This window comes from Ranitomeya imitator, chromosome 1, assembly GCF_032444005.1.
Source record: "Ranitomeya imitator isolate aRanImi1 chromosome 1, aRanImi1.pri, whole genome shotgun sequence".
NCBI classification, from domain to species: domain Eukaryota; kingdom Metazoa; phylum Chordata; class Amphibia; order Anura; family Dendrobatidae; genus Ranitomeya; species Ranitomeya imitator.
In genome coordinates this window covers 891,346,217-891,367,551 of record NC_091282.1, presented here as the reverse complement: position 1 = coordinate 891,367,551, position 21,335 = coordinate 891,346,217, and the positions used below count along the sequence as shown (strand labels likewise).

Here is a 21,335-nt window from a genome sequence, read left to right as displayed (position 1 = left end):
GGGCTTGCGTTACCCAACCCATGGTTGTACTTTCTGGCTGCACAGAGCCAACATTAGGGGATGGGGGAAAGGGTTAGAGGAAGAAATGGGTCACAGTAGTCTGGTGCATATCAGCGGGGTGTGGCCCTTGAGTTTGGGTCTGGAATCAGGACTATTTAGGAAATTGGGGACTGGTTGTCCCACCATGAATTTAATTCATAGAATATGGCAGATGTTGAAGCGAATTAGGGGAATTGGGGGATTCACAGAATTTTCACCTATCTGGGATAACTCATCTCTTCAAGAATTTAACCATATGGAAGGAATGGGAGAATGGAGGGAAAAGGGCATTAGGCTATTAGGACAACTGATTCACAATGGGAGTCTTAGGTCTTATGATGCGCTTCAGCAGGAATTTCAGTTTCCGGGGTTGAAATGGTATCAATATAGGAGAGTTCAGCACGCTTTTCAGGCACAGAGGAGGAGGGGGCCCATAGTGATTCAGAAGGCTCTCATGTTAGACTGTATACTAAATAATAATGGAACAAAGTGGGCTATATCGGAAGTATATGGGGATTTACTACACACATTTTTGGAGGATTACCCGATTAAAGCTAGAGAGAAATGGGAGGCCGAACTGGGGGAAATAGACGATGACAAATGGGGGTCTATTCTGGAATACATTCCTAAATTGTCAATGAGTGAGCCTGGGAGACTGTCGCAACTGTATGTGGTTAATAGGGCCTATAGGACACCCGACTTGTTGTTCAAAGCCGGAGTGAGATTGGATTCTGAGTGCCCTAGGTGCACTCAGACTGAGGCGGGTATGCTTCACATGTTGTGGGTGTGCCCCAGGCTCTTTTCGTATTGGGTAGCAGTGTTGAACCAAATTGGGGTGCTTTATGGATGTGCGGTTCCCAGGGATCCAGTGGTTTGTATACTTGGGTATGTGGAGGAATTGTCGGCCGATGAAACTGCCAAAATGGCAATAGCTAGATTGCTCTTCGTTGCAAGGAAAGTGATTGCGAGATACTGGATTAGGGAGGAACCTCCAACCAGACGAGAGTTTGTTGCACAAGTGAATCATATTGTCCAGCTCGAAAAAAGCATCTATACCAAGAGGAATAGGATGGGATTTTTTCAAAAGCTATGGCAGCCATGGCTAAATGGGAATGATTAAGAGGTTGTGGAAAACAATGTTAATAATGCAATATGTTTGTAATAAAGAAGATCTTCTTGTGGAGGAGGGGGGGGAAAGTTGGGGTTGGTTATCTGAGGGAGGGAGGGGGGAGAAGGGGTATATTTTCTTGTTAAAATAAAAAACACAAATGCACCTTGTTGTATAAGTAGATAACATTTATTATGATCAATAAAAATTTATCTGATTAAAAAAAAAAAAAAGAATAAGTATCCTTTGTCCCTGATATCTGAGCTCTTTCATAGGCTTCGGGGAGCAAGGGTATTTACAAAATTAGATCTGCGGGGTGCTTACAACCTGATTCGCATCCGTGAGGGGGACGAATGGAAGACGGCTTTTAACACCAGGGATGGGCACTATGAATATCTGGTGATGCCCTTCGGGCTCTGTTATGCCCCAGCCGTTTTCCAAGACTTTGTGAACGACCTCTTTCGGGATATGCTTTCCACCTCGGTTGTAGTCTATCTGGATGATATTCTCATCTACTCTCCAGATATTGACTCCCACCGGAGAGATGTTTGCAAAGTCTTCGACCTCCTACGGGCAAACTCCCTCTATGCCAAGTTGGAGAAGTGTGTGTTCAAGCAGGAGTCCCTACCTTTCCTAGGCTATATCATCTCCGCCCAGGGATTGGCTATGGATCCTGCCAAACTACAGGCTGTGATGGACTGGCAGGAACCCCATTCTCTTAAAGCGGTGCAGCGCTTTATGGGGTTCATTAATTGCTATCGCCAGTTCATTCCACACTTCTCAACTTTGGTAGCTCCCTTGGTTGCCCTCACCAAGAAGGGAGCAAATCCCAAATTGTGGTCTGAGGAGGTCTCCAAGGCCTTTAACTCCATAAAGTCACACTTCGCTAGCGCTCCCATCCTACATCGCCCCGATGTAGATAAGCCATTTAGTGTGGCACAGCATGCACTTCTGTGCATATTAGTTACCTCTGATATCCCAATTGTGGTGTCGATCGCAAGAGGTCTACACTAACTCTAATCTTGTGTCCTGGGATAGAGTTCTGTGGTTCCTTGCTTGCGCTCTCTGTGCGGTACCGCGACCCTGTGACTTAACAGGGATCGCTTTCTTCATACAGGGTGATGTTAACCCATGTGTGTATCCTCATTGTACCGCCATATAGTCCGTCATTACTTAGCAGCAGGTTCCATCTCTGCACGGTGGACCCAGAGCTGCGAACGCACCTTATAATATCTGTTTAATTATTTGGTGCGTTCCGCTAGCCCTAACACCCAGTGCATTGTTAGTGATGCAATGTGCATCACGAACCCATTTTTTTTTTTTCATAAAAAATGGCGCTGAAATCATGTGCAAAAAATCACTTTATATACAGGTGCTTCTCGCAAGATTAGAATCTCGGAGATTTAGTTTTCAACGCAGCAGCTGAATGATTTACAGCTACTAGCCAGCTTGATTACATGTGGGGATTCCCTAGCTACCAGGCAACCCCCACATGTACTTAGGCTGGCTACTAGCTGTAAATCATTCAGCTGCCGTGATGAAAACTAAATCTCCGAGCAGTCATAAATACTCGGAGGTCACCCGAGCGCGCTCATCACTAGTAATGACTCTATATAATATATGAGTTCCACTTTTTGTGTTGAAGAACTGAAATAAATTAACTTTTTGATGATATTCTAATCTTGCGAGAAGCACCTGTATATAAAGTGATTTTTGCACATGATTACAGCGCCATTTTTTATGAAAAAATTGTTAGTGTTTTCCCAAGCAACAAGTACACTCGCTCATCACTAGTCATTACAAACAAAGTGATCTATTTCAAGTGTTTATTTCTGTTAGGCTATGTGCACACGTCAGGATTTCTTGGAGAAATTTCCTGACAAAAACCGGACATTTCTGCCAGAAATCCGCATGCGTTAATGCAAAAAATCCGTAAAATTAATGAACATGCTGCTTTTTATACCGCGATGCGTTTTTTTCACGGAAAAAAAACGCATCATGTGCACAAAAATTGCAGAATGCATTCTAAATGATAGGATGCATATGTATGCGTTTTTTATGCGTTTTTATCGTGAAAAAACGCGAAAAATCCTGATTGTGTGCACATACCCTTAATGTTGATGATTATGGCTTACAGCCAATGAAAACCAAAAGTCTTTATCTCAGTAAATTAGAATACTTTATAACACCAGCTTGAAAAAATTATTTTAAAATCAGAAATGTTGACCAACTGAAATGTATATTCAGTAAATGCATTCAATACTTGATCGGGGCTCCTTTGGCATCAATTAATACATCAATGCAGCGTGGCATGGAGGTGATCAGTCTGTGGTACTGCTGAGGTGTTCTGGAAGCCCAGCTTGCTTTGATAGCAGCCTTCAGTACATCTACATTGTGGGGTCTGGTGTCTCTCATCTTCCTCTTTACAATACCCTATAGATTATCTATGGGGTTAAGGTCAGACGAGTTTGCTGGCCAATCAAGCACAGTGATACTGTTGTTTTTAAACAAGGTATTGGTACTTTTGACAGTGTGAACAGGTGCCAAGTCCGGCTGAATAATGACATTTCCATCTCCAAAATCTGGCCTGCAGAGGGAAGCATGAAGTGCTCTTAAATTTCCTGGTAGACGGCTGCACTGATGTACTTATACCAGCAGATTACATAGCTCCCTAAACCATTAAGGTACCGTCACACTGAACGATATCGCTAGCGATCCGTGACGTTGCAGTGTCCTGGCTAGCGATATCGTTCAGTTTGACACACAGGAGCGATCAGAATCCTACTGTGATGTCGTTGGTCGCTGTAGAAAGTCCAGCACTTTATTTGGTCGCTGGACTCCCTGCAGACATCGCTGAATCGGCGTGTGTGACACCGATTCAGCGATGTCTTCACTAGTAACCAGGGTAAACATCGGGTTACTAAGCGCAGGGCCGCGCTTAGTAACCCGATGTTTACCCTGGTTACCAGCGTAAAAGTAAAAAAAACAAACGCTAAATAATTACCTTCCGCTATCTGTCCCTCGGCGCTCTGCTTCTCTGCCCTGTGTAAGCCCAGCGGCCGGAAAGCAGAGTGGTGACGTCACCGCTCTGCTTTACGGCTGCCCGGCGCTCACAGCCAGAGCAGAGAAGCAGAGCGCCGGGGACAGACAGCGGTAGGTAAGTATGAAGTGTTTGTTTTTTTAACTTTTACGATGGTAACCAGGGTAAACGTCGGGTTACTAAGCGTGGCCCTGCGCTTAGCAACCCGATGTTTACCCTGGTTACCGGCATTGTTGGTCGCTGGAGAGCGGTCTGTGTGACAGCTCTCCAGCGACCAAACAGCGACGCTGCAGCGATCTGGATCGTTGTCGGTATCGCTGCAGCGTCGCTCAGTGTGACGGTACCTTTACTGATTGTGGAAACTTCACACTAGACCTAAAGCAGCTTGGATTGTCTGTGTCTCCATTCTTCCTCCAGACTCTGGGACCTTGATTTCCAAGGTCTGTTGTGAAGTTTCCACAATCAATGATGGTTTCGGGAGCCAAGTCATCTGCTGGTGTTGATCCACTTTGTTTTATCAATACCGAAGTTCGCGCAGCCGTCTACCAGAAAATTTTAGAGTACTTCATGCTTTCCTTTGCCGACAAGCTTTTTGGAGATGGAAATTTCATCCTCCAGCAGGACTTGGCTCCTGTCCACACTGGCAAAAGTAACAAATTCTTGGTTTAAAAACAACAGCATCACTGTGCTTGATTGGCCAGTAAACTCATATGACTTTAACCGTATAGAGAATCTATTGGGTATTGTCAAGAGGAAGATGAAAGATGCTAGATCCAACAATGCAGACGAGCCATGACAAAGGTGTCACAGATAGCAATAACGCAAGATCAATGCAGCACACTATAAACTATACCATTGCCTAGTCTACGCAGTCTATGACTGGGGTGCAAAAGTCATTGGAGATCCATGACTTGTTCATCTTGATGAAAGTTAGGTGGTCTACACTTTCAGGTGACAGCCAGAAGCCCTTATCCAGTAGGACACCACCAGCAGCACCAAAGACACATTCTGAGAAAACGCTGGCTCCCGGGCACGACAAAACCTCCATGGCATGGCAGGCGAGCTCAGTTTACTCTTCCTTTTTTGAAGACCAAAATGCAAAGGGTCCAGATTTCCCCTGATGGCACTGATATTGAGCTTGAGATACTCCTGCACCATCCTCTCCAGTTATTCACAATGTGTCAGACTTGTACACTGCTCTGCTGGTGCATGTGTTGGTCTAAAAAATTGCTTCAGCCGCTTACACTGCTGCTGCTAATTTTTTTGCATTGGCAACTTGACGTTCTTGGGGTTGGAAATCTATAACTGTGATGCACACTGTGTGCCTCACTGCTGTCTTGGGGAAAACCATTGTTAAGATTTACTACAAACATGTTTTGATACTCAAGCATGTGCTCTTCCCTTTCCGGGGGAAGCATCTGGCAAAATTTACCCTTGTACTGTGGATCTAACAGATTGACAACCCAATAGTCCTATTGCTAATCGTAACCATACAGGCGTCATGTTGCAGATAGTGCAGCAAGAAGGCACTCACGTGTCAGGCGCGTTCATGAGGTCCAAGTCCATGGTGTGTTGGTGGCGGGGTAACACTCAAGCTTGCTTCCTGTGTCCCTCTCGCCAACAAACAGAGAGGGCAACATTATCCTCTTTATCTCTTGACTATTGCGCCCCCATCACTTCTTCCTGCTCATCCTCTTCCAAGTGTTCCTTGGCTCCTGCACCTTCACTAACAGTTTGTCTGGTACCATGAGCCCCCATCGATTTCACCATCCCATGGCACCCACCTGTGCAATAACAGTCCGGAACTTAGAGATATTCTTATCCCCTTTGCATCGACCTCTGCTTCCACCTCTTCCTCTGGGACCAACAATTCCTCCCGAAGACTACTCAAAGTGTTCTACAGCACCTAGATGACCAAAATATTGATGCTGAAGATGGCAGCGCTAACCATCTTCATAGCCATTTCGAAACTGTGCAGGAGGGTTCAGAGGTCCTTCATCTGTGCCCACTCCACAAGCGTAATTTGCACCATGTCCGTACAGTGTTGGCCCTGGCTATGCAAAAGGACATATTGCACCAGGGCTAATCGCTGCTGCCTCAGTCGCTGCAATATGTGAAGAGTCGAATTCCACCATGTCAGCACGTCACATATCAAACTGTTATCCGGTAGGCCGAAATTGCTCTGTAGCGATGTAAGTTGTTGTAAACAGCGGAAATGAGCATGCGGCAACTGTGCTTTCTACAGCAGTGTGTCCAGGCTGGGATAGTGGAGGAAAAATTTCTGTACCACCAGGTTGAGGATGTGAGCCATTCAAGGCATGTGTGTGAGGTTGCCCCACCATAGGGCCACCTCCAGATTTGCACCGTTATTACACACGGTCTGCCCTTTCTCCAGGTTCAGTGGAGACTGCCATTGCTCAAACTCGGACTGGATAGCTATCCACATCTCTTGAGCTATGTGACTGTGAACTCCAAGGCATATTAATTTAAACACTGCCTGATTGCGGTGAGCCCTGGCTGTACAGTACAGATGTGAGGGGATTCTCTCTGTACTGTTGGAACGTGTGTCTTATTTAGGGAGGGGTTCAGGGCGCAGGTGGAGACACTAGAGGTCGAGGAAGTGTTAGAGGTTTAACCCACAAGCCTTGGGGATTCCAAGACATGTGAATTAGCCCCTTGCCTGCCTTCCCCCATAGCCATCAGAGTTACGCAGTGCCCATTCAGCGAGATGTAACGCCCTTAGCCATGTTTGCTCGTCCAGGTGTCGGTGGTGAAATGCACCCCAGCAGACATTGATTTTGTTTCAAGGAACTGGTGATGTTGTCTGCAACATGCTGGTATATTGAAGCAATAATCATAAAACACCAATGAAGTAATAGGGTCAAGAGTATATTGCAGTCACGCTCTCCCCACTAAATTATAGAAACAATAATATAGTGGAGTACTCCAAATGCAATAGTTACAACCACAAACAAAAGAGTAGCGACAAGCGAGGATATGGATAAAAATGTCAAAAGATTTTTATTATACAATTATATAAAAACAGATCACACAACATCCATATAAACATAATAATTTAGTCAAAGGAGGACAAAGAGGTAAATAAGGGGTGAGTGAATGGTCAAAAATGTAACATTTTCCTCCTTTGTCTAAATTATTATATTTATATGTTATGGTGGATTGAGAAAGATGTGGTGTGCTAGGTGAAAAACAAAAAGACATCTCCACTTCCGTAACAGCTGACAGGCTCTCACTCACCCCGCCTGTAGCAGGTAAACAAATGTAGGTTCTGCAGCCGGAGACCTGTGTGAGAACACTTTACACGGTGATGGAGGAGGAAGAAATAGCAGATGTGGTTGATGGGATGGCTGTTGGTTGGTGAGGCCCACTAGTCCTCATTTTTGCACAGGGAGATTCCCAGACTAATGCAAGTTGATCGCGCATGTGTCGGTTCATGCATATAATAGTCAAATTATTGCAATTTTTGCCTCTAAGGAGTACCGTAGTTTTGTGTAAAGTTGGCAGATAATGTGAGTTAAGTCATCCTTTGCGGTCTTAAAAAAGAACCAGGCTAGGCAACCATTGCCGCCCCTACAAACTGCAGACTTACAACCACTGCTGTGCGCAGCCAGAGTTGTGTCTGAGGAGGCAGTGCTTGTCGTGCTTGCAACACTTTGTGTCTGTGCATCAAGCCACAACGTAATCTCCTCATCTTCCTCCTCCTCCAGATCCTCTGCAGAGCTACTCAGCTGCTTGCCTCTGGGTTCACACCAAATGAGGTCTACAAACTCATTGTCATCCTCTCTGTTCTCCCACTTCTTGCCCTGAGGGTAACGTGAGTCTCATCAGAATCAACTCCACCTCCAGGGGTTAACGTTTGGTGATGAGGGTCTGGATTCTGCTTGGACCCCACTTCGTCTGGCCCCATAGCCAGCATAAAAAAGCAACATTGGCCCAAAACGATTTTGAATATGAAATGGGGCCTGGTGCCTGATTCCCAAAATTATAAAGGCACAGATGATTGGCCTCGGGGAGACCAAAACATCCAACACTGCGGAGACACCATCACGTGTTTCTCAACGCAGTGATTCCAGAACACTGCCCCCATCCCTTATGGGAAATATGCAGATGCATGTAAAGAAGCTGCGGAGACACCATCACGTGTTTCTCGACGCAAGCAGTGAATAGCCAGGCCTTTCCCCGGGAAGGAACAACCACGGGAAGGGCAGCATCCTATGAAGGAAAGCCACCTATGCCAAGCATGGTATCCATCCACAGACAGCTGTTTCGGGGTTTTTGCCCCTCACCAGAGTGGAGTAGGAATCTGGCTATTAGGAGCAGTGCCTAGTAAAAAGGCTATAAAGGCACAGATGATTGGCCTCGGGGAGACCAAAACATCCAACACTGCGGAGACACCATCACGTGTTTCTCAACGCAGTGATTCCAGAACACTGCCCCCATCCCTTATGGGAAATATGCAGATGCATGTAAAGAAGCTGCGGAGACACCATCACGTGTTTCTCGACGCAAGCAGTGAATAGCCAGGCCTTTCCCCGGGAAGGAACAACCACGGGAAGGGCAGCATCCTATGAAGGAAAGCCACCTATGCCAAGCATGGTATCCATCCACAGACAGCTGTTTCGGGGTTTTTGCCCCTCATCAGTGTGGAGTAGGAATCTGGCTATTAGGACCAGTGCCTAGTAAAAAGGCTATAAAGGCACAGATGATTGGCCTCGGGGAGACCAAAACATCCAACACTGCGGAGACACCATCACGTGTTTCTCAACGCAGTGATTCCAGAACACTGCCCCCATCCCTTATGGGAAATATGCAGATGCATGTAAAGAAGCTGCGGAGACACCATCACGTGTTTCTCGACGCAAGCAGTGAATAGCCAGGCCTTTCCCCAGGAAGGAACAACCACGGGAAGGGCAGCATCCTATGAAGGAAAGCCACCTATGCCAAGCATGGTATCCATCCACAGACAGCTGTTTCGGGGTTTTTGCCCCTCATCAGTGTGGAATAGGAATCTGGCTATTAGGAGCAGTGCCTAGTAAAAAGGCTATAAAGGCACAGATGATTGGCCTCGGGGAGACCAAAACATCCAACACTGCGGAGACACCATCACGTGTTTCTCAACGCAGTGATTCCAGAACACTGCCCCCATCCCTTATGGGAAATATGCAGATGCATGTAAAGAAGCTGCGGAGACACCATCACGTGTTTCTCGACGCAAGCAGTGAATAGCCAGGCCTTTCCCCGGGAAGGAACAACCACGGGAAGGGCAGCATCCTATGAAGGAAAGCCACCTATGCCAAGCATGGTATCCATCCACAGACAGCTGTTTCCGGGTTTTTGCCCCTCATCAGTGTGGAGTAGGAATCTGGCTATTAGGAGCAGTGCCTAGTAAAAAGGCTATAAAGGCACAGATGATTGGCCTCGGGGAGACCAAAACATCCAACACTGCGGAAACACCATCACGTGTTTCTCAACGCAGTGATTCCTGTTATGGCTGGCAATCAGGCAACACAGCGTGCAGTAATCAGCGCACATACAGAGATCTGGCAATAACCCAAAACAATAGGACGAGCTCTGAGACGTGGAATCTCTGTAGACTGCAGTACCTGATCTATCCTCACACAACTGGAAGCAGCAGTGGATTGCGCCTATCAACTACCTATGCAACTCGGCACTGCCTGAGGAGCTGACTAGCCTGAAGATAGAAATACAAGCCTGACTTACCTCAGAGAAATACCCCAAAGGAATAGGCAGCCCCCACATATAATGACTGTTAGCAAGATGAAAAGACAAACGTAGGAATGAAATAGATTCAGCAAAGTGAGGCCCGATATTCTAGACAGAGCGAGGATAGCAAAGAGAACTATGCAGTCTACAAAAAACCCTAAAACGAAAACCACGCAAAGGGGCAAAAAGACCCACCGTGCCGAACTAACAGCACGGCGGTGCACCCCTTTGCTTCTCAGAGCTTCCAGCAAAAGATAATAACAAGCTGGACAGAAAAAACAGAAAACAAACTAGAAGCACTTATCTAGCAGAGCAGCAGGCCCAAGGAAAGATGCAGTAGCTCAGATCCAACACTGGAACATTGACAAGGAGCAAGGAAGACAGACTCAGGTGGAGCTAAATAACAAGGCAGCCAACGAGCTCACCAAAACACCTGAGGGAGGAAGCCCAGAGACTGCAATACCACTTGTGACCACAGAAGTGAACTCAGCCACAGAATTCACAACAGTACCCCCCCTTGAGGAGGGGTCACCGAACCCTCACCAGAACCCCCAGGCCGACCAGGATGAGCCACATGAAAGGCACGAACAAGATCTGGGGCATGGACATCAGAGGCAAAAACCCAGGAATTATCTTCCTGAGCATAACCCTTCCATTTGACCAGATACTGGAGTTTCCGTCTAGAGACACGAGAATCCAAAATCTTCTCCACAATATACTCCAATTCCCCCTCCACCAAAACAGGGGCAGGAGGCTCCACAGATGGAACCATAGGTGCCACGTATCTCCTCAACAACGACCTATGGAATACATTATGTATAGAAAAGGAGTCTGGGAGGGTCAGACGAAAAGACACCGGATTGAGAATCTCAGAAATCCTATACGGACCAATAAAACGAGGTTTAAATTTAGGAGAGGAAACCTTCATAGGTATATGACGAGAAGATAACCAAACCAGATCCCCAACACGAAGTCGGGGTCCCACACGGCGTCTGCGATTAGCGAAAAGCTGAGCCTTCTCCTGGGACAAGGTCAAATTGTCCACTACCTGAGTCCAGATCTGCTGCAACCTGTCCACCACATAATCCACACCAGGACAGTCCGAAGACTCAACCTGTCCTGAAGAGAAACGAGGATGGAACCCAGAATTGCAGAAAAATGGAGAGACCAAGGTAGCCGAGCTGGCCCGATTATTAAGGGCGAACTCAGCCAACGGCAAAATTGACACCCAATCATCCTGGTCAGCGGAAACAAAACATCTCAGATATGTTTCCAAGGTCTGATTGGTTCGTTCGGTCTGGCCATTAGTCTGAGGATGGAAGGCCGAGGAAAAAGATAGGTCAATGCCCATCCTACCACAAAAGGCTCGCCAGAACCTCGAGACAAACTGGGAACCTCTGTCAGAAACAATATTCTCAGGAATGCCATGTAAACGAACCACATGCTGGAAGAACAAAGGCACCAAATCAGAGGAGGAAGGCAATTTAACCAAGGGCACCAGATGGACCATCTTAGAAAAGCGATCACAGACCACCCAAATGACAGACATCTTTTGAGAAACGGGAAGGTCAGAAATGAAATCCATCGAAATATGTGTCCAAGGCCTCTTCGGGACCGGCAAGGGCAAAAGCAACCCACTGGCACGTGAACAGCAGGGCTTAGCCCTAGCACAAATTCCACAGGACTGCACAAAAGCACGCACATCCCGTGACAGAGATGGCCACCAGAAGGATCTAGCAACCAACTCCCTGGTACCAAAGATTCCTGGATGACCGGCCAGCACCGAACAATGAAGTTCAGAGATAACTTTACTAGTCCACCTATCAGGGACGAACAGTTTCTCGGCCGGACAACGATCAGGTTTATTAGCCTGAAATTTCTGCAACACTCTCCGCAAATCAGGGGAGATGGCAGACACAATGACTCCTTCCTTGAGGATACTCGCCGGCTCAGATAACCCCGGAGAGTCGGGCACAAAACTCCTAGACAGAGCATCCGCCTTCACATTTTTAGAGCCCGGAAGGTATGAAATCACAAAATCAAAACGAGCAAAAAATAACGACCAACGGGCCTGTCTAGGATTCAAGCGCTTGGCAGACTCAAGATAAGTAAGGTTCTTATGATCAGTCAAAACCACCACGCGATGCTTAGCACCCTCAAGCCAATGACGCCACTCCTCGAATGCCCACTTCATGGCCAGCAACTCTCGGTTGCCCACATCATAATTACGCTCAGCAGCAGAAAATTTCCTGGAAAAGAAAGCACATGGTTTGAACACTGAGCAACCAGAACCTCTCTGTGACAAAACCGCCCCTGCACCAATCTCAGAAGCATCAACCTCGACCTGGAACGGAAGAGAAACATCAGGTTGACACAACACAGGGGCACAGCAAAAACGACGCTTCAACTCCTGAAAAGCTTCCACGGCAGCAGAAGACCAATTAACCAAATCAGCACCCTTCTTGGTCAAATCGGTCAATGGTCTGGCAATGCTAGAAAAATTACAGATGAAGCGACGATAAAAATTAGCAAAGCCCAGGAATTTCTGCAAACTTTTTAGAGATGTCGGCTGAGTCCAATCCTGGATGGCCTGAACCTTAACCGGATCCATCTCGATAGTAGAAGGGGAAAAGATGAACCCCAAAAATGAAACTTTCTGCACACCGAAGAGACACTTTGATCCCTTCACGAACAAGGAATTAGCACGCAGTACCTGGAAAACCATTCTGACTTGCTTCACATGAGACTCCCAATCATCTGAGAAGATCAAAATGTCATCCAAGTAAACAATCAAGAATTTATCCAGATACTCACGGAAAATGTCATGCATAAAAGACTGAAAAACAGATGGACCATTGGCAAGTCCGAACGGCATCACCAGATACTCAAAATGACCCTCGGGCGTATTAAATGCCGTTTTCCATTCATCTCCCTGCCTGATTCTCACCAGATTATACGCACCACGAAGATCAATCTTAGTAAACCAACTAGCCCCCTTAATCCGAGCAAACAAGTCAGAAATCAATGGCAAGGGATACTGAAACTTAACAGTGATCTTATTAAGAAGGCGGTAATCAATACACGGTCTTAGCGAACCATCCTTCTTGGCCACAAAAAAGAACCCTGCTCCCAACGGTGATGACGATGGGCGAATATGACCCTTCTCCAAGGATTCCTTTATATAACTCCGCATAGCGGCGTGTTCTGGCACAGATAAATTAAACAGACGGCCCTTAGGGAATTTACTACCAGGAATCAAATCGATAGCACAATCACAATTCCTATGCGGAGGAAGGGCATCAGACTTGGACTCTTCAAATACATCCTGAAAGTCCGACAAGAACTCTGGGATGTCAGAAGGAATGGATGACGAAATAGACAAAAATGGAACATCACCATGTACTCCCTGACAACCCCAGCTGGTTACCGACATAGAGTTCCAATCCAATACTGGATTATGGGTTTGTAGCCATGGCAACCCCAACACGACCACATCATGCAAATTATGCAGTACCAAAAAGCGAATAACTTCCTGATGTGCAGGAGCCATGCACATGGTCAGCTGGGCCCAGTACTGAGGCTTATTCTTGGCCAGAGGTGTAGCATCAATTCCTCTCAACGGAATAGGACACCGCAAAGGCTCCAAGAAAAATCCACAACGTTTAGCATAATCCAAATCCATCAGATTCAGGGCAGCGCCTGAATCCACAAACGCCATGACAGAATATGATGACAAAGAGCACATTAAGGTAATGGACAAAAGGAATTTGGACTGTACAGTACCAATAACGGCAGAGCTATCGAACCGCCTAGTGCGTTTAGGACAATTAGAAATAGCATGAGTAGAATCACCACAATAGAAACACAGTCTGTTCAGACGTCTGTGTTCGTGCCGTTCTACCTTAGTCATAGTCCTGTCGCACTGCATAGGCTCAGGCTTACTCTCAGACAATACCGCCAGATGGTGCACAGATTTACGCTCGCGCAAGCGACGACCGATCTGAATGGCCAAGGACATAGACTCATTCAAACCAGCAGGCATAGGAAATCCCACCATTACATCCTTAAGAGCTTCAGAGAGACCCTTTCTGAACAAAGCCGCTAGTGCAGATTCATTCCACAGAGTGAGTACTGACCATTTTCTAAATTTCTGACAATATACTTCTACATCATCCTGACCCTGGCATAAAGCCAGCAGATTTTTCTCAGCTTGATCCACTGAATTAGGCTCATCGTAAAGCAATCCCAGCGCCTGGAAAAATGCATCAACATTACTCAATGCAGAATCTCCTGGTGCAAGAGAAAACGCCCAGTCCTGTGGGTCGCCGCGCAAAAAAGAAATAATAATCAAAACCTGTTGAATAGGATTACCAGAAGAATGAGGTTTCAAGGCCAAAAATAGCTTACAATTATTTCTGAAGCTCAGGAACTTAGTTCTGTCACCAAAAAACAAATCAGGAATCGGAATTCTTGGTTCTAGCATCGATTTCTGATCAATAGTATATTGAATCTTTTGTACATTTACAACGAGATTATCCATTGAGGAGCAAAGAGCCTGAATATCCATGTCCACAGCTGTGTCCTGAAGCACTATAATGTCTAGGGGAAAAAAAAGACTGAAGACAGAGCTAAGAAAAAAAAATGATGTCAGGATTTCTTTTTTCCCTCTATTGGAAATCATTGAAAGGCTCCTTGTACTGTTATGGCTGGCAATCAGGCAACACAGCGTGCAGTAATCAGCGCACATACAGAGATCTGGCAATAACCCAAAACAATAGGACGAGCTCTGAGACGTGGAATCTCTGTAGACTGCAGTACCTGATCTATCCTCACACAACTGGAAGCAGCAGTGGATTGCGCCTATCAACTACCTATGCAACTCGGCACTGCCTGAGGAGCTGACTAGCCTGAAGATAGAAATACAAGCCTGACTTACCTCAGAGAAATACCCCAAAGGAATAGGCAGCCCCCACATATAATGACTGTTAGCAAGATGAAAAGACAAACGTAGGAATGAAATAGATTCAGCAAAGTGAGGCCCGATATTCTAGACAGAGCGAGGATAGCAAAGAGAACTATGCAGTCTACAAAAAACCCTAAAACGAAAACCACGCAAAGGGGCAAAAAGACCCACCGTGCCGAACTAACAGCACGGCGGTGCACCCCTTTGCTTCTCAGAGCTTCCAGCAAAAGATAATAACAAGCTGGACAGAAAAAACAGAAAACAAACTAGAAGCACTTATCTAGCAGAGCAGCAGGCCCAAGGAAAGATGCAGTAGCTCAGATCCAACACTGGAACATTGACAAGGAGCAAGGAAGACAGACTCAGGTGGAGCTAAATAACAAGGCAGCCAACGAGCTCACCAAAACACCTGAGGGAGGAAGCCCAGAGACTGCAATACCACTTGTGACCACAGAAGTGAACTCAGCCACAGAATTCACAACAGATTCCAGAACACTGCCCCCATCCCTTATGGGAAATATGCCCAGCTGTCTGTGGATGGATACCATGCTTGGCATAGGTGGCTTTCCTTCATAGGATGCTGCCCTTCCCGTGGTTGTTCCTTCCTGGGGAAAGGCCTGGCTATTCACTGCTTGCGTCGAGAAACACGTGATGGTGTCTCCGCAGCTTCTTTACATGCATCTGCATATTTCCCATAAGGGATGGGGGCAGTGTTCTGGAATCACTGCGTTGAGAAACACGTGATGGTGTCTCCGCAGTGTTGGATGTTTTGGTCTCCCCGAGGCCAATCATCTGTGCCTTTTATAGCCTTTTTACTAGGCACTGCTCCTAATTGCCAGATTCCTACTCCACACTGATGAGGGGCAAAAACCCCGAAACAGCTGTCTGTGGATGGATACCATGCTTGGCATAGGTGGCTTTCCTTCATAGGATGCTGCCCTTCCCGTGGTTGTTCCTTCCCGGGGAAAGGCCTGGCTATTCACTGCTTGCGTCGAGAAACACGTGATGGTGTCTCCGCAGCTTCTTTACATGCATCTGCATATTTCCCATAAGGGATGGGGGCAGTGTTCTGGAATCACTGCGTTGAGAAACACGTGATGGTGTCTCCGCAGTGTTGGATGTTTTGGTCTCCCCGAGGCCAATCATCTGTGCCTTTATAGCCTTTTTACTAGGCACTGCTCCTAATAGCCAGTTTCCTACTCCACACTGATGAGTGGCAAAAACCCCGAAACAGCTGTCTGTGGATGGATACCATGCTTGGCATAGGTGGCTTTCCTTCATAGGATGCTGCCCTTCCCGTGGTTGTTCCTTCCCGGGGAAAGGCCTGGCTATTCACTGCTTGCGTCGAGAAACACGTGATGGTGTCTCCGCAGCTTCTTTACATGCATCTGCATATTTCCCATAAGGGATGGGGGCAGTGTTCTGGAATCACTGCGTTGAGAAACACGTGATGGTGTCTCCGCAGTGTTGGATGTTTTGGTCTCCCCGAGGCCAATCATCTGTGCCTTTATAGCCTTTTTACTAGGCACTGCTCCTAATAGCCAGATTCCTACTCCACACTGATGAGGGGCAAAAACCCCGAAACAGCTGTCTGTGAATGGATACCATGCTTGGCATAGGTGGCTTTCCTTCATAGGATGCTGCCCTTCCCGTGGTTGTTCCTTCCTGGGGAAAGGCCTGGCTATTCACTGCTTGCGTCGAGAAACACGTGATGGTGTCTCCGCAGCTTCTTTACATGCATCTGCATATTTCCCATAAGGGATGGGGGCAGTGTTCTGGAATCACTGCGTTGAGAAACACGTGATGGTGTCTCCGCAGTGTTGGATGTTTTGGTCTCCCCGAGGCCAATCATCTGTGCCTTTATAGCCTTTTTACTAGGCACTGCTCCTAATAGCCAGATTCCTACTCCACACTGATGAGGGGCAAAAACCCCGAAACAGCTGTCTGTGGATGGATACCATGCTTGGCATAGGTGGCTTTCCTTCATAGGATGCTGCCCTTCCCGTGGTTGTTCCTTCCCGGGGAAAGGCCTGGCTATTCACTGCTTGCGTCGAGAAACACGTGATGGTGTCTCCGCAGCTTCTTTACATGATTCCCAATATTGTCCCAAACTATTTTGATTAAGAAATGTGAACTCCTCCTGACTGCAACACAGTATTAGCCCAAATGATTTTAATTAGGAAATAGAGCCTGGTGCCTGCACCCCAGTATTAGCCCAAACAATTTTGATTATGAAAGGGAGCCTAGTATCTGCACAACAATGTTAGCCCAAACGATTTTGATTAGAAAATGTGAACTCCTCCTGACTGCAACTCAGTTTTAGAGCAAACGATTTTGATAAGGAAATGAAGCTTGGTGCCTGCACCCAAATAATAGCCCATACAATTTTGATTAGGGAATGGGGCCTGGTACCTACACAACAATTTTAGCCCAAACAATTTTGAGTAGCAAATGTAAACACCTCCTGACTGAAACACAGTATTAGCCCGTATGATTTTGATAAGGAAATGGGGCCTGGTGCTTGATCCCCAATATTATCCCATACTATTTTGATTAGGAAATGTGAACTTCTCCTGACTGCAACTCAATTATAGCCCAAACTATTTTGATTAGGAAATGGGGCCTGGTACTTGCACAACAATATTAGCCCAAACGGTTTTGATTAGGAAATAAGGCCTTGTGCCTGAACCCCAATATTAGCCCAAATCATTTTTATTAGGTAATGTGACCTCCTGACTGCAACACAGTATTAGCCAAAATGATTTTGATTAGGATATCTGGACTCCTACCTATATAACACTATTACCCCAAACTAGTTAGATGCTGGAAGGTCGAATTCACGCAGGATGCTATCAAACTACATGACAACTTGCATCAAGAGCAGCCTCTCTGCACTGTTACACTGATAAATTGGTTCTGGCAAACCAACATGTCCGCTTTTAGTATGAAGATGGACATGTGACTTCAGCAGCCAATGACAGAAACCCTTGAGTCTGGACGTTGTGAATAGTTTCTGTGCCGGAATGTACACACATTAAGTTAATTAAAAAAATTACCGTCCGAATCTCCTCTGACCTATGCCCCCTTTCCTCATAAAACACTTTCCCCGCTCATCATGCAGCACCACTATCCTAGCCAAAGTCCTAAAGAAAAGCATTAGTGGAAATGCAATTTTGAGGAAAAGTGCTCGGGAATGAGCTACATTCATGCCGGATTTGAGATTGGCGAGTGTTTTCCAAACACGTTCGCTTATCTCTAGTTCTCATCCCGTTCTTGTTCATCCGGTTCTGATGCCACAGCTTGTCTTTGCAGACTTTTTCTGTCTTTTGCGGCACATCCTGACACAGTGCCTTTAAATATAGCAATGCTGTTATAATGCTCCTGGATAAAAATATCTGCCCATGCTGTGCCCTAAATAAGTCTTAGGGTATGTGCACACGTAGATGGAACCTCTGCGGATTTTTCCGCACCTGTTTTGAGAAATCCGCAGGTAAAAAGCACTGCGTATTACCTGTGGATTTACCGCGGATTTTATGCGGTTTTTGTGCGGATTCCACCTGCGGTTTTACACCTGCGGATTCCTATAATGGAACAGGTGTAAACCGCTGCAGAATCCGCACAAAGAATGAGCATGCTGTGGAATAAACAACGCAGCGTTTCCGCACGTTTTTTTCCGCAGCATGTGCACTGCAGATTTTGTTTTTCCATAGGTTTACATGGTACTGTAAACTCATGGAAAACTGCAGCAAAATCTGCAACGTGTGCACACACCCTTAATATTTAACACCTCAGTAATTAATTGCACCTCACAAAAAATGCTTTCGCAGAAGATTTCTCCATACTGTTCCTCTTATGATACGTAGCCTCCAGCCTGCCCTCTTCTATAAAATACTGCCTCCACACCATATCCCCTTATATACTACGACTGCACACTGTCTCTTTTTATGAACCATAGATTCCCCTCTTATGGCTGCCGTCCACTAGCAGTATTTGGTCAGTATTTTACCTCAGTATTTGTAAGCCAAAACCAAGAGTGGGTGATAAATACAGAAGTGGTGCATATGTTTCTATTATACTTTTCCTCTGATTGTTCCACTCCTGGTTTTGGCTTACAAATACTGATGTAAAATACTGACCAAATACTGCTAGTGTGACGGCAGCCTATGACTTATAACTGACACACTGCCCCCTTTATGAATTTTACCCTCTACACCTTCTCTCACTTATGAATTATACCCACCACACCAACTCGCCTTATGAATTATACCCACCATATCGTTCTCTCATGAATTATACCAACCATATCAACACCCATTATGATCTATAGTTGCCACACCATTCCCTCTTATGAATTTTACCCACCACATCATCGGCCTTTATGCATTATGACCAACACACCGTCCACCCATTATGAATTAAATAACTCCCGGCACACTTTTCCTGCGCTATGAATTATAACCGTAACACTATCCCCACCCTTAGTGTCCCTCCACGCTGTCCCATTTCTATACTGTACTTTTACGCTATCCATCATTTTATATACTGCCTCCCCACATGCTGTTCCCTCACTCTATCCATCACTCTCATACTATGCCCTCACTCACTTCTGCTGGAAAAGCATCCTATATCTCTTGCTGCACAACAGAGCATTTACCTTCATCCTCATCTTCGCCATCGCTACAGTTCTGAAGCAACGTCACCTGCTTGTGATAAGGTCACATCATCACGCTAAGGCGACTTCAGCAGCTTGATCACGATGCTTCACATTGGCAAAGGGACCTGATTAGTGCTTGCATCTTCATCTGGATGTGTTTTAAATACGTGAAAAAAACAAATAAATGCAGGAGCATCCAACCCTTATCTCTCTGCAAAGACATCCTTTTTGCTATTTCGTCTAGTGGAGGGGCGGGGGGAAATACAAAAAATAAAAATCACTCTGGTGTTGCTTTTTGCAACCTGCTGTCCTACGCACTGGACCTCATGTGCCTAGTATCAAGTAAAAATATTCATATAAACTCTGCACTATTGACTTTATGCGTCTAATGTGAGATCAAAACTCCATAGTAGATGGTTATGTGGATTCTCCGAGTCATAAGTCCCCAGGTGCAATTTTACCTGTGACGGGCACAAGGGGGCATTCTTTACGTCTGGAGGAGAGAAGGTTTTTCCACCAACATAGAAGAGGATTCTTTACTGTTAGGGCAGTGAGAATCTGGAATTGCTTGCCTGAGGAGGTGGTGATGGCGAACTCAGTCGAGGGGTTCAAGAGAGGCCTGGATGTCTTCCTGGAGCAGAACAATATTGTATCATACAATTATTAGGTTCTGTAGAAGGACGTAGATCTGGGGATTTATTATGATGGAATATAGGCTGAACTGGATGGACAAATGTCTTTTTTCGGCCTTACTAACTATGTTACTATGTTACCTACCATATGTGACCGAGCCAATGGTCCTTTAGTGCTTTCAGATGGGTAAAGTTAAAAAAAAAAAAAAAGCTTCAAAATGTACTCCTTTACAAATATTGTAGTATTGTGTCTGAACAGTTTGTTCTGTATTCATTGTACTCTATATCATTGCTATCTTGGAAGGTTTACAGTTCAATAATGCATGTTATCCATGCCTTTCTGCAGAAATAATTCAAGATTGAAGCAAAATTATATATGTTTTTTTACTACTCCAAATAACATAAATTATTTATTATTTAGGGAGAAATTTTTCGAATAGATCCCAATAAGTGCTGCCCTGAATGTGCTTCAAGATCAGAAAGCTTTTGCCGACATGAAGGGAAAGAGCATGCTGTAAGTATTCTTTTATCATCTTTTCTCATCCAGAGGAGATATTTTTTTATTTGATACTTTCATGCGCTGAATATTTTTATATACTTCTCTCTGATCCTAGTAGTAGATATATGTTTATTGCTTCTGTGGCTTTATTGGGTGCCCTGATGATAGTTTCCCTTGTGCATTGTTTTGCAGCATTGCAGTATGTAGAACTGTACTTTTGGACCTACGGTACTTAAAAAGGAGGAATCTAGTTCCTATCCTAACACAGCATAAGTTCCACATTTAAACATTGAATTGTTCTGCTAACAATGTTAACTAATTATATAAATCTCAAACTCCCCATTCCTCAAATGCGATGATCACCATTCATAGAGTGGCAATGTAGACTTTGAAATAAGTAAGGCCTTAGTTGGTTGACTATTTCGAAAAAAAAAAAAATCACATCCACTACTATTCAAGTCTGATTAGTGCACAAAACAATTACCGTACCGACTATGTGGACACTGTTCATATGAAACCTGTTTTTCAGATTTGTTGTAAAAATGACACAGGAATTTGAATTGGCTTTTTTGGCTATGCATATTAAAAATGGACATACAGATTACATACAGATGGGATTTTAGCACATACAAATTGTCATACAATTACAAAAATA

The 21,335-nt window shown here is 45.3% G+C and overlaps 1 protein-coding gene across 1 annotated transcript in view; it reads left to right on the top strand.

The window, feature by feature from the left end:
* The window catches only part of FRAS1 (Fraser extracellular matrix complex subunit 1), an 845,787-nt gene that overhangs the window by 329,690 nt on the left and 494,762 nt on the right, over positions 1–21,335 (top strand). The window contains exon 4 of the mRNA XM_069743201.1: positions 20,603–20,695. Coding sequence (XP_069599302.1) covers positions 20,603–20,695 — 93 coding nt within the window. The remainder of the gene's footprint in view (positions 1–20,602; positions 20,696–21,335) is intronic.